We start from the raw sequence: 14,044 nt of genomic DNA, 5'->3' as shown, positions 1-14,044 counted from the left end.
TTAAGTACGGTATGTGGAGTTCGGACTTTTATTAAGATACAGACGAAAGTGCAGTTGTCACTGTCCCTCAGTATCCCAGTTTTCTTGCACGTTAAGTTAAGGTTGTGTAAGCCTACTGTTTCATAAGCTTTTGAGCATTTCCTCCTGCTGTGTTGATTTTTCTTTACAATAAAACGGATTGGCAGATGGGAAAGAATAGGTGTACCCCTCTTTTATTTTTCAAAAATTTAATGCAGCATAAAATAATACAAAAAAGTGGAGAAACGGCCTCCAAAAAGACGGGAACAAATCAGAACGCTGCCAAGAGTTCATTACGAATCCGAACAGAATCGGTTACAAAATGAATATCCGTCAATGGTGTTGGTGCGTTCGTGATGTTTCGAATGTAATTGCTTAGGTAATATTGCATGAAAGAAATGTCCTTTGCAAAACGTGTGGGAGGAGGGGGGGGGGGGGTATTAGACGCAACTCCTCCCCCCGTTACGCACGCGAGCAGGAAGGTGCTTATGCGCTCGCTCCGGCTGCCTCGGGACAGTTGCTGTCTCGCATCCTCGCTGGAAAGATGGCGGTGGCGATGGTGAAGCGGTGTTGCTCCCCGCTGTTTTTCTTCAGAAGGCTTTCGGCGCCGGAACTCACCGTGTCGTTGCCTTATCACAAAAAGGTATCGTGGAAACAGGGCCGTCTTTCACCGCTGCCGTCCGGGTGTCTGCATTCTCACCGTTTGCGTTCCCGACTCTTTTTTTATGTCGTGCGTATGTCGTAATGGGATACCTACAGGGGGCGTTCCTTGCTGGTGTAACTTTTAACTGCGTTTTAGAAAAACACACGCTTTCGACAACGACACCTACAAAAAGAAGCAGCTGTGGGAATTGGCCATCCGATTCCAGGTGGAGTTTAAAACCCCTGTTTTGTAACGTTGTTTTTAATGTCACCTCGTGTGACGGCATCGGGTCGGGTCATGTTTTGCCTGTAACGACACGGCGGTGAACCCCTCCGTGTCTTCTGTATTTGATAAGCGACACTGTTGCCTTTAGAATTTTTCAAGACGTAAAACGTTTCAAGGCGTTTTTTAATCTTATGCTTGGACTGAATCATGCAATACGGCGCGCTGTTATGCTGTCATTAATGCCGCTATGCGCGTAGCGGCGAGACGACTGTAGTGACGTAAACGCAATACGGATGACTTGTTCTATTCTGCAGTTTTTCGAAAACTTGAACCGCTTTGATCCAGTCAACAGTTAAACCAATTTGTGTTTGAGAGAACGGTATTGTAAGTACTTTCAGCGGGCATCGAGCTGTCTCCTACAATACCCCGCTCGCTAACTAATTAACTGACGAGAGAAGATAGTGCTTTTCCCTACGTGTGTGTTTGGGGCATGCATTATCAAGTTCCTTTATGTAAATGGAATGGATGGTTTTAAGACCTTCTTTATCATTAATAATTCCTTACATTTAGAACTTGTCAACCACAATGAACATGAGGGGACTTACTTCATACATCACTGTGGGTGTGCAGTGTCCATGTGGATCAAGTGCAGCAGCCATTCTGCACGAACATCTCCACTGTACTGTAGATCAGATGGAGGATCAGAGATGCTTCACCCGTTGAATGAGACATTAAACTAATTAATTCAAAGACTGGCACTTTCTGTTGTGCATTTTGCACCCTTGGTCACAAGAGCACCACCTACTGGTCCACCAACACCACTTACAGGAGCAACCCAGTTTTTCCTCAGAGGCTTACTGTACTCTGGTTCCGGTACTGACCAAGTCTAGCCTTGCTTAGCTTCTGAGATCAGACAAGATCAGGCTCCGAGGTTGTGTCACAACAGCACATTTAAGTACCCGCTACACTTGTGAGAAGAAATCTGGGTCACTTAAATGTTTATACCATGCTTAGAGCTAAGCTGTTTTTGTCCTGGCTAGCATTAACCCACCTTTTGTCTGTCACTGACATGGTGGTGATTTCTGCTTGGCAGAGTGAAGATGAACAGCCTTGTCTGGATTACAGTGCGTGGTAAAATGGGCATTTGCATTAAGTTGTTAAGCCCCTTGGGTAAGCGTTCCCAGACATGACCTGAGTTATGTGATCTTCCTTTGCAGGGTACAAAAGGTGATGGCACAAGAGATGAGTAACAACGTGTTTATCATCTGTCCTAATTTGCTGAAGCATGAACTTCGGAAACTGATTGCAAGCTTTATTCGGAGAGGAATGACACTCATTCAGAGTGTGCTTTTCAAGAACGATTCATGATTCACCTTTTTATTGCTTGTCTTGCCACAATATAATGATTAGACACACATGTTTTTCTTAGCGTTTGTTTGTGAGGCAGTATTGTCTGGACTGGGGTGGCATGATGGCGCAGTGGTTGGCATGGCTGCCTCAGAGTGCTGGGGCTCCTGGGTTGCTGTCTGTGTGGAGTTTGTACATTATGTTTTCCCCGTACTCACATGGGTTTCCTCCAGGTGCTCGGTCTCCTCCAACAGTCCCAACTCATACTGGTAGGTTAATTGGCTTCATCCAGGGAGTCTCCTGCCTTACTCCCTTGCTTGCTGGGACAGGCATCCGCTCCCCTTCAACCCTGTGCAGGTCAAAGTGGTTAGAAGATGGATGGATCATGTCCGGACTTGAGAATTTGAGAATGACCTAGAGATTTTTTAAAAATAGATTCAGATACTTGGGATGAGACGGGGACCCAGACTTTTTTCACTCAGATTCGTGAATATCTAGTTTTATAAATGTTTTTTTTTTTTGAAAGCATAGATTATTGTAAACTATATGGCATTGGGGGGAAAAATTACCTGGGCCCAATTGCACTATAATGATCAGGTTGTGTGAAATGTTACCCACACAAGGTTTTCCTTTGCTGGTCACCATTAAAAATAGTTACCCTCAGTTTCACGCAGATGCCACATTTTACAGGAATCATAATCTTGTGTTCAGCTTTGTCTGTAATCTATTAAAGCCCCATTAGCTTCATCAGTAAACCTTAACCTGCTGTTTGATGTGCAAATTACAATGCTCGACTATAAACCTGCGGCCTTATTAATAGAGTATATCCAGTGTCCATCCACCCCCCGAGAGTGTGACTCGGTGCTGCCCAGAATACTCTATTGTAGGGAGGGGATGAGGATCAGGTGCTTAAACGTACGATTGACAAGATAATCAGCCTGTTTTTCAGTAGATCAGTCTGTTCTGGTTTTTGTTTTGGAAGGTGGTGGGACTCCTCTTACTTTTTTTTTTAAATGGTGTCCTTTAAAGTCTTCCACCCATGGGGTCACGATTGCAATAAAGACATAGAAGAATAAATCAGGGACATTTTTGTTTCTTTAAAGGTGGTGGATCATTATGAGAACCCCAGGAACGTGGGCTCCCTCGACAAGAATGCAAAGAACGTTGGCACTGGACTAGTGGGAGCGCCCGCATGTGGCGATGTCATGAAATTACAAGTAAGTTAGCTGTGCAGTTACCTGTGCATGATACACCCTTTACATTCCTGTTCTACTGTGATTGCCACATTTGCTATGATAATGTGACCTTAACTGAATACAGCTACCATCCAATTATATTTAACACGTACTTTGTCAGGATAGATACAAAAAGTGTTATGTGCTTAGCTTTTGAAGCTTTAAAGCGAACTGTTCTTGGTATCCATGGCCATTACCAGATGAGCTTGCGACTCCCATGAGACTTGCGCTCGTATGGGATGTTTGCAGTAGAGAACAACTAAATTAAGCTCACGTTTTGGATGAGAAGTATTCACAGTTTTTAGTAAACCCTGACCTTGAATTTGGCCCCGTGTCTTTGCAGATTGAAGTGGATGAGCAGGGGAAGATTGTTGATGCCAGATTTAAAACGTTTGGCTGTGGGTCGGCAATTGCATCCAGTTCTTTGGCAACAGAGTGGGTTAAGGGCAAATCGGTAGGTAACTTTTTACACGATTATTTTTGGAACATTTATCTTATTTGCAAGGATTTAATCACTGAATTTGCTCTTTTCTTTGCAGATTGACGAAGCCCTTAAAATCAAGAACACTGAAATTGCCAAAGAACTTAGCCTTCCTCCTGTCAAACTGCATTGCTCAAGTAAGTTAATGCACTATTGTTTCCAATCTGTTTTCAGCACAAGACCCTATCACCATCTTTTCATTCATCTCCTAAAATTGCTAAAAAATGTAAATTATCAGCTGTAACGGTGGGGTTTTAGGACTGATTTCCCATACTCATGTTAGTATTGGTCCAGGACTGCTAATGTAGATTGTTAGATGGACCCTGTTTAGCATTAGTCTTGGACTAAGAAACAAATGCATTGACTTATGAACCTATCAGTGTCCATTCTTTTTAGAGCACCTAACATCTAACAGTGTTGCCTTTATTGAAAGTATTGACCATGACAAGTCTAACAGTTTTTTCTTTGTTTTGCCAGTGCTTGCTGAAGATGCTATTAAAGCTGCTTTAGCTGACTATAGACTGAAACAGCAAGACAACGATAAAACAGCACACGCCAGTAATTAGACGGGCGCCATCTACACCATTCAAGACAGAGAGTTCTCATTCCAGCATTCAAGCGTTGCAATGTCTACAAAGGCGAAGAAAACAGCAAGTTTTACACAATCACTCTAGACTGGAACGCACAATGTAATATAGCTTCTTTGGTGATTGATGTGAAGTAAAAGCCTTATCTGTCAGGAAGATTGCATAGCTGTTTTTTTATTATACTTGTTTTGCAGCCATTTGTTTTTTTCTGATTTGTATCTTATTGTATGGATTAGTTTTCTGTTTAAACATTTTGAAAACTGATAGTGGCATTATAATGCGCACACACAAGAAACAGGTGGAGTGATACCAACATGATAAAAATATATGAAGCCCTACCAAGACCTGCAGGACATACCTGGAATTATTTTGCATCTTCATTAGTAACACAAATGTGTCTGTAACGGGAAAGAAGAAAACTGCATCCAGCATTCACATTTTATACCATGTTTATTTGCTGTGTATAAATTGGCAGTGCAGTTCTGTGTTGGCTAAATGGTTGTAAAATGCATCTCTTTACAGTATGTATATAATACAGTGTGCAGTCTGTATAATAAAAACAACATTCAAAATGGCTTACTGTATGATAACTAATGGTCAAAAATACTTATTTGTTACATTGGGAGGTTGGGGAAAAATGCTGTTCACTACGGCTGTAGTCTCATTAGTGTGACCTTTTGAGGAGAGGGAATTCTTAAACGTTTTTAGCAAAATAACATTTGGCAGATTTCTGTGCTCCTTTTTGGTGAAACAACCTGCCAGCTAAATTGGTACAATACCATTAGCATCAAGTGATCGTTCGGTTTGCATTAGACATTGCTTGGACCCATGGAAAAGCATGCCAGAGCGGCTATCTTGTTTTAAGACTGTTCGATAGGAGCCACCCTCCGGTTTCTCTCTAATATTTTTTTCAGCACCAATATTACAGCCAGCAACACGAGGAGAACCAGCACGCAGAGAACTGCCAAGAGGGCCACGATGGCGTTTTTTTCATGTGGGGGGACTGGCCTGTAAAGGATTGTGGGCTGGAAACTGGCCTTGTCGGTTGGGAGTACCACACTAGTAATTGTCACATGGGTCACGTTTTCATGAGGAGAGCTGCCTGTTGAATCCTCTGAGCATCTGGGACTCTCCGAGACCGTCGGCTGCGCTGTGGAGGTGACCGAAGCTCCAGGAGATGTGACGTCGTTCCCAGCCATAGCTTGGCAGTCCACATAGTTCATTTCCTCCAAAGTATAACGTGGGGCCAAATCTTGAGGGTTCTGCTGATTTTGACGAGAATACAAAGCAGTATCTTTAGATAAGTTTTGCTTGGCCTTAGATTTAACTGCACGGGCCTGAATCAGTGAATATGTTCCAGTGATGGGCTTAGAAGAAGAGATCTGAGCGTTATTTGACAGTGCTTGTCTGGGGCTTTCCTGCAATTTATGAGGTAAACCAAGAACATTATAAGAAATTCTTTCATTTGGCCTGAGAAAAGTGGGACAAATGGCCACCACAGACAAAGTCAGCAGGAACCGCCTTGCTAAATGAAGAGGAGCTGCACATACCAGATCAGTAGCCATCTTCAGCCTGCTGTTTAAAAGCCACCTGTAGAGATACAAAATATCGCACTCACAGGCCCATAAGTTGTCGTCCAGCTGTACGGCTTTCAGGCTTGGTAGGCTCTCAAAGGCTCTGTCCGGTATAAATTTTAAATGGTTGCTGTTCACTTTAAACATCTGCAGGTTCACCAGGCTGGCAAGAGACGTCAGGCCTAATGTGGAGATGCAGTTATGCGACACGTCCAGGTGTACCAGGGAGCCTGGCAGAGAGTCGGGGATGGAAGACAACCTGTTGCCTTTCAAGCTCAGAAACCGCAACTGCTTCAGGCCCTGGAAGGTTCCGGCCTGGATGACGCGGACGCGGTTGTCCTCCATGTCCAGCCGGGTCAGGTTGCTCAGCTGCCTCAGGCTGGTGGCCGTGAGGTAGGTTATCCGGTTGACCCGCAGCAGCAGGGTCTCCAGGCCGGAGGGCAGGCCCCTGGGGAAGCGGCTCAGCTCGTTGTGGCTCAGGCTGAGCTCCCGCAGCCGGGAGAAGGGGAGGAGGAGGTGGTCGACGTCGCACAGCCGGTTCCGCGCGACAGACAGGGCGGACACGTTGGGCGGCACCGAGCGGGGCAGACTGCGCCACCCCTGGCCTTCACAGAGCACGGAGGAGCCCGGGCCGGGGCAGCAGCAGCCCTCGGGGCACCAGGGGTGGGTGTGCGTGCTTCTTGAGAGGAACAGGAAGAGCAGCAAGCCACAGAGGCAGCCAGGCATGGCTTACTGCGGGGAAAGAGAAAGGCACAGCCATCATACTGCAGTGGATTGTCCTCGTTCTCAGGCATACAAACCTCAATTTCGGGGTTCCCTGTGATTTTAGAACTAGCTTCATGCCATGTTCAATGGTCCATAGAATTATATAGGTAGGAATCAGTCACAAGTATGTCTTGTTTTTTTTTTCCATATTCCCAACTACTCTACAGATTCAAACAATACAAGTTTTTAATAATTATCACCATATCACCCTGCAACTCACAACTGGCAGCCCACTGAAGCTCAGCAGGTGTGAGCCTGATCAGTACCTGGATGGGAGACCTCCTGGGAAAAAACTAAGGCTGCTGCTGGAAGAGGGGTTAGTGGGAACAACAGGGGGGCACTTTCCCGGCAGCCTGTGTGGGTCCTAATGCCCCAGTATAGTGACAGGGACACTATACTGTAAACAGGCACCGTCCTTCGGATGAGACGTAAAACCGAGGTCCTGACTCTCTGTGGTCATTAAAAATCCCAGGGTGTTTCCCGAAAAGAGTAGGGGTGTAACCCCGGCGTCCTGGCCAAATTGGCCCTTACCAATCATGGCCTCCTAATAATCCCCATCTATGAATTGGCTTCATTACTCTGCTCTCCTCCCCACTGAGAGCTGGTGTGTGGTGAGCGTTCTGGCGCACTATGGCTGCCGTCACATCATCCTGGTGGTGCTGCACACTGGTGGTGGTGGAGGGGAGTCCCCATTACCTGTAAAGCGCTTTGAGTGGAGTGTCCAGAAAAGCACTATATAAGTGTAAGCAATAATAATAATTCTGAGATGTGATTTTCTGAAACGTGCCACACATTTCAACTGTCGGGTTTTTTAGACGATGTGTTGTTGTTGCCTATTACCATAGACTCAAAAAGACGTAAAAATGGAAGATCAATCTAAAAGGTGATGCAAATGGACATCCAGGCATACTATTTTTGCAAAAAGTAAATTGTGATGTATTTTTTAATAGCTCCTAAGAAAGCCCACTATCTCTATTGCATTTCACTGCCATAATTTCAGTGAACCTGTGGCCGTTTTCCTAAATTGAACCAAAATTTGTATTTTTCACATTTTTAAATTTGAATATAAGAATTTGGATCACTTGAAAAGTTTCTGTATTTGGATACAAAAAAAAGATCTACAGTATGGTAATCAGGTGCCCAATACGCTCAAATGAACTCTGTGCGAAAATGGCAACATGATCTGGATTCCTAAAATCAGAATTAAACAGGGCCTACCATATCCATAGACGCCGAAGATGTCTTCTCCTTGCCGACTGTATAAGGACTGGGATTTTCAACTTTCGCTTAGTCCTGCGTGCTTCTGTGATGCTTTCTAGAAAGAGGCTGGTCTGTGCAAATCCCAAACCATCAAAGTTTAATGGGATCTTAAGGTGTTCCATTACTTGTGTGTCTTCGCTATCTGGATAAATTGAGAGCTTTTGTCCTGCTACACTCGTGACGTCGGTCGCGGGGTAGTTTTGTTGATTTGTTTTTTAAAAAATTAATGAAGACTTGTTTATAGGGATGCTCAATATCATTTATTAGCAGGAAGCTAGTTATTCGTTTTGCCGTCTGTTAAGTGTCTTCGCCCCTGGTTTGCATTGCGCACGAAGTCCCGAGAACACAAAAGCACGGTGTTAATTGAAGTTCATAGAACTGGCAAACACGCCGCCCACGATCCTGAAGAGCAGAAGTGAAGGCTGCAGTGCACTATATTCCGGAATTATTTAACACCTTGCCGATGCTGAAATGCTGAAACCCGACCCTGAAACAAGGTACCTGAAAATGCTCAAGTTTCAGCTTTCACCGAGGGCTCTTTCATCTGCATTGTCTTCGGGGGTTGTCACTTTTTATCTTTGATGTTGTGATCTTCATTCATTTTAGAGCATAGCTTCCTGTCATGAAAAAAAAAACAAACAAACAACATTTACAGTAAAAAACAATCCCGTTCAGAAGAGTGGTTTTGTTAACGTACTATATCTTCATAACGACTACTTTTCGGATCTTTTGGGGACTTTTCAAAATAAGTTTGGGCAGAAAACGGAATAGCGGGGAGACTACCTTGCGAGACAGCCTTAAATCCAGCCTGCTTTGCAACACCTTTATGAGTCACAAGATGGCGGTATTGAGGTTGTAACGTCGCGTCTCAAGACACGAGAAATGAAAGTACTGTAGAAATTAGTTCATTTACGAATTTGCGTCACACAGTCCTATCATATGGAGTAGAGAAGCATTTTGTATAAAAAATCCACCTTTGTCTATTTTACAAATAAGATTAATATTTAATTTGTTGTAAATCTCTTAACATTGATTACGGTTAAATTATTATTGTTGTCCACATCCTTTATCGTCCAATCAAAAAGCCATATTTGATGCAATGTAATTACCAATATTATATTAATTAAAGGCCAAGTAATATACACAAGATTTACTCATTTTCATCCTACACTTCAACAACGTTAGTGGCAAATATGTGAGGAAAAGATGTAATAATTATTAAGTGTTTTGAAAATTCACTGTGCCCAGAAATCACAGTTATTACTTAATACATTTTTATTAGCTCTTTCTGGTAAAAACTTTATTGGTTTGGACTTTTATACCCTGTTCCTCACAAAATAAAGGAACACAATTTAAAAAATATATATATAACCATCTAATCCTTTCCCTTAAATTATATTTGATATGGACTCTGATAGCTACACATTTTGTAAATCAGGCATGGAAAGAATTGAACACGTTTGTAATGTCTGTAATGTAGCTGCACCAACATTTAAGAAATCGGACATATTGGAACTCCCGGCATAGAACAATGCATATCTCCTTTTCAATATAAATAATACACAAGTCATGGGTAAAGTCTGTATTCGCCAATAAACAAATGCAAGGCCTCATGACCTTTGTAAAAAAAAAAACAACCCAGGATTAATTCTATAAAACAGGAACATATGTTAAATATTGGAAATACTTGTTTCTTGTTACGCATACAGTACGTAATCTATATAACCTTATACAGAGCTGACACTTAATTTCTGTTTCAGTCTGCAAGTAAAGATCAAAAAGTGTCATTATTGGTAATATAAAATAAACTCACTTAAAAGGTTATTTCACCACAGAACATTATTGCATTTAATGGTTTTCATTGGATGACAAAAAATGGAAAGTTTGTTCTTCTGGTGAATCCCTCTCCCAGACAGACTGTTCTTGGAACCTGAAAGGTATTCAAGATCAAATTCATAGTTAGACAAAACAAGTTAGAATATCACTTTTCACAGCCTTTTCACTAGTGCACTAAAGACAAAGAGCCAGTGAACCGACCGGCAGGCATTATCACAACCCTGCTCCCATCTTGAGCTGCTTCATTTTCATTAATCTGCTCTGGAAAATCACGAAATTAAAGAGCAACTGCAAGATTTATTATAATGGCAGTGTAAGTGCTGCACCACACAGGAAAAAAAATTAACTGTCGGAGCATAACAGGAAAAAAAAATCCTGTCCACGTGTGACGCAGGTCTTTGCATACAGAGTTGGAAAATCAAAAGCACCCCTTTTACATACCAGAAACTGGCTCTTAATTTCAAATAAAAAGGATTAGGGGGGACTGTATAATAACGTCTATATCATGTTAAACTCTGGAGTGAACTACTACACAGTTGCATGAGATTTTAAACATTTAATGGCCGAACCAAAACATAATGGCAGGTCTATGCCACCGCAGTGGAAGTGCTTTTAAAAACAAATCTCTCAGACAATGAGTTATTCAGTTGTCCACTTGTTAAATTTCAATGTGTGCAATTTTGTGTAATTGGCTGCTGAAATATTTATGAAATTTTGTAGCACTGCCAAGATTTGAAAGAACCCTTTGCATTGTTGAGCTCTGCTGTTTTGGAATCAGTAGCTTTGGTCATATGGGTGTTAAGTGCCAGACTATCTTTGATGCCTGTTGTAATGGTGCCAAGTCAGTGTTCATTTTCATCCATGTGAGTTACATAGGTATCTATTAACAGGGATCTATTAAGCTGGGAATTAACAATCAGCTGCAAATTAACGGCTACATGTTCTGTATTTCGGGCATAGGTATAGTAGAGAAGAACAAAACGCTAAGGAAATACAGTTGAATGCCACCTTTTCCTACTGATATCTCTGTCAGTGAAGGCTGCTAAGTGTAAAAGTGAACAAGTGGTTTTAGAAAGTGACACTAACATAGGTTTGTTTTCCTGTAATCCAGTTTTCTTTCCACTGTTTTATCAAAACCTGATTCACTCTGGAGTCGACCATACAGTATCTCCATATTCAAGCTTTTCAAGTAGGCCTTCAGTTCCAGTTCTGAAAAGTTGTCTTTTACTTCACTTAAAACCAGCAATAAATATTGAAGAGGTACAGCTGTTGGTTTAATTCTGCTTTAGCACGTAAGTGCTGGAGAATGCCTGTAGTAAGCAGCTGGCTTGGGTCATTGTGACCACAGGATGTGAAGAGTGGATCAGGCCTGTTATGCCCAGAAACGCTGGCTGACTTTTCATAAAAAGGAGTGCCGTTTCTTGACCCTGGCCTCTTTCAGCAGCAGGGCAGAGGAGCACTGTTTAGGACATGAGAGAGCAGAGGCTCCAAAATGACAAGCCACAGAAAGTTTATTGGGAACTAAGTCTTGTTTTGCCATTGTTTGTATGATAGATCACTTTCACCCACAGTGCTCCTGCTGCCTCCAAGCTTGAGGCTGGCGAAATTCTTGAGATGACGTTAATGTATACTGTTTCCCATGCAATGCTCTGATAGCTATTTTCTGCCTTTTTTCAAACATTTCCCCTTTTTGCGAAGCATGACTTGTCGATATGACATTTATGCACTCTAAAATGTTTCATTTCGCTGTGAAATTGCATCTTGAAGTCAAAGATCCCTAAAGGTCAGTTTGGCCTTTCAAAGTCATGGATATCCTAATTAATCTTCTCATGTTGAGTTTCTGGAGGGATGAGAAGTATGGGATCTTAAGTCTAGAAAGAAATAAAATATTTTTCTGTATTATTTCAGTTCAATTAATTTAACTAAGCAAAACACATTTATATAACAATATCTTCTTCTTGTCTTTTTATATATTAATATCCGGAATTGTCATTTATGAACCACAAGGACTAACTGCTCACACCTTTTCCTGGATACGGGCTACCATTGTCCTGCAGAGTTCTCAGCAGGGACTGCACGAACAAGAGGAGTGAACTAACCAAATCAAGCATTTGACACAGCTGGCTCGTGGTATAGCCCAGACCTGAACTGGCAATATCTTACAGTAGATTATAAGACTTAACCTTCAAACAAGTGTCTTTATTGTTGAACCATATGGAAGTCAACGATATCTTTGGCTCACATTTGGTTCAACAATTATATGGACACATCCAATATATCGACATTCTGAACTGCCAGAAAATTGGGACGGTTATATTGTGCCATATGGGAGTCTTAAGCATTGAAGTCTAGAGGTGTTTATCGAATTGTAAAGTTGCAGATGTGACAACATATTCATTTATTTTAACTCGGGACACTTGCGTTTAAAAATCAGTTTGTCCCTTCCATTTCTGCTTCTTCTTTTCTCACATGTGTATTGCATTTTGGCTAAAAAGCTCCTTCGTAGTTTTCTGCCCCTTGTGTAAGTGGATTAAAATCTAATCAAAAGAATTTATCTTGGAGGAAACAGGCACTGTGTTGGCTAAGTACTGCTTAATTTCCACTCTTCATTTGAATCTGTGTCAACTTCTGTGCATAGAAAAGAGGTGAGAGGGAGACTTTGGAAAAGAGGCCTTTCATTTTATTATTCCAGAGGGAATAAAAAGGAAATAGTCGGCATAGCTTTTGGCCCTAGTGAAGGAATGAAAGGAGAATGGATATAACAGCATGCTCACTGGAGCCAGCATTTCATGATGCTTAGTGACCTCTGATGAATTATATGAACTACCAGAAAATCAGGACTGTTAAATGTTCTTTAGCTGTAGCTCTTGTTCTACTTTATATTTCAAAGCGACAAAGTTTGTGAGAATTCCTCTAGTGATGATAACGTGGCGTATCTTTCTGCTTGCTTTACAATGAAGTGCTTGCCACAGTGCATTAACTTTATCAAATGAATATCAAATTTGTTCTTTTTCTTTGAACTGCATATAGAACGAAAATTGGGTGGCAGGGACATTTTTTTAATTACGATTAAATACCAGGAACTATATCAAAAATAAAAGGGAAGATTTATGTTAAAGAAAAGAATGAGTAACTTTTTACTCTCCTGCAGAAAACTGTTGAAACCTCTTCCTGGACTTGTGGTGTAAAAATATTATAACAGAGTTTTCTTGACAGTGTATAATCTTAGAGTCACTCTTTCAATTTTAAAATCTTCCAAAGCTGCAATTTCAAACCGGTCATTTATTTTTCTTGGAACACAAGGGAACTTCTTTCAATTCCATATTTTTTTCACCAAAGTTGCCTTAATTTGGCTTCAATGATGTACGCTCCAATTTTCAGTGTGTATTTATATCAGTCAAACTGAGAGTCAAGCTGTAATTTAAAGCAGATTAAGGCTGCGACTGCCAGTGTTCTTTATTTGTAAGACAAACATCTAATTTGGGGTCTGCAGCTTCTTTCATGTTTTAAAAATACGAAGGGCACTCTTTGTTATTTTTATGTCATGAGGTAATATATGCTGAAGTCTCACTAAGCATGAATCCCACACGATTCGCCGCATATGGGCCCACCACAAACAAGAAATTAGTTATTTGTTCTACAGTTTAAGGAGACTTAAATTGTAAAGAATTAAGAAAATTATTTCTTCCCGGGGATCATGTGTAGAAGCCACTGCTGTTTGAAAATCATTATTCAGATGGAATAGAATGGTGTAATGGACATGGACTGGTACAAGTGATCTTTGCTATCTTTCCTCTACACTTTTCTTACAGAGTACTTACAGAGAAGTACCTTCAGTGATGGCTATCTTCATCAGAATAGGGCTAGACTCAATACAAGGCATGGTATATTTCACTGTCCTTGCATTAATAGAAGTCTTTTAAATGGGAGTTTGTCCAAAATTCATAATCAACTCACTCTGGAAATTTTAAACCTCTCACCTGGTGTAAGGTAATCTCATGATTTGTATCTCAAGTATTAATAATGCTCAATCAAACCTATTTGCTCATTGTTTAAAATTTAAATACTTTTAT

At 41.3% G+C, this 14,044-nt stretch overlaps 2 protein-coding genes across 2 annotated transcripts; one reads left to right on the top strand and one right to left on the bottom strand.

The window, feature by feature from the left end:
- The first annotated feature begins 483 nt into the window (after window positions 1-483).
- iscua (iron-sulfur cluster assembly enzyme a) lies at window positions 484-5,111 on the top strand. The gene is made up of 5 exons (XM_006640217.3): window positions 484-661; window positions 3,337-3,450; window positions 3,812-3,922; window positions 4,008-4,086; window positions 4,427-5,111. The coding sequence occupies exons 1-5, from the start codon at window positions 563-565 to the stop codon at window positions 4,513-4,515; spliced, it is 492 nt and encodes a 163-aa protein (XP_006640280.1). The 5' UTR covers window positions 484-562; the 3' UTR covers window positions 4,516-5,111.
- LOC107079778 (leucine-rich repeat transmembrane protein FLRT1-like) lies at window positions 4,925-8,886 on the bottom strand. The gene is made up of 2 exons (XM_015366330.2): window positions 8,094-8,886; window positions 4,925-6,842 (listed from the first exon to the last, which is right to left on the bottom strand). The coding sequence occupies exon 2, from the start codon at window positions 6,834-6,836 to the stop codon at window positions 5,397-5,399; it is 1,440 nt and encodes a 479-aa protein (XP_015221816.2). The 5' UTR covers window positions 6,837-6,842; window positions 8,094-8,886; the 3' UTR covers window positions 4,925-5,396.
- Window positions 8,887-14,044: the final 5,158 nt, after the last annotated feature.

Source organism: Lepisosteus oculatus, chromosome 22 (assembly GCF_040954835.1).
Source record: "Lepisosteus oculatus isolate fLepOcu1 chromosome 22, fLepOcu1.hap2, whole genome shotgun sequence".
Taxonomy (NCBI): domain Eukaryota; kingdom Metazoa; phylum Chordata; class Actinopteri; order Semionotiformes; family Lepisosteidae; genus Lepisosteus; species Lepisosteus oculatus.
Note: the sequence above shows the minus strand (reverse complement) of the source record. Positions and strands in the feature narration are given on the sequence as shown.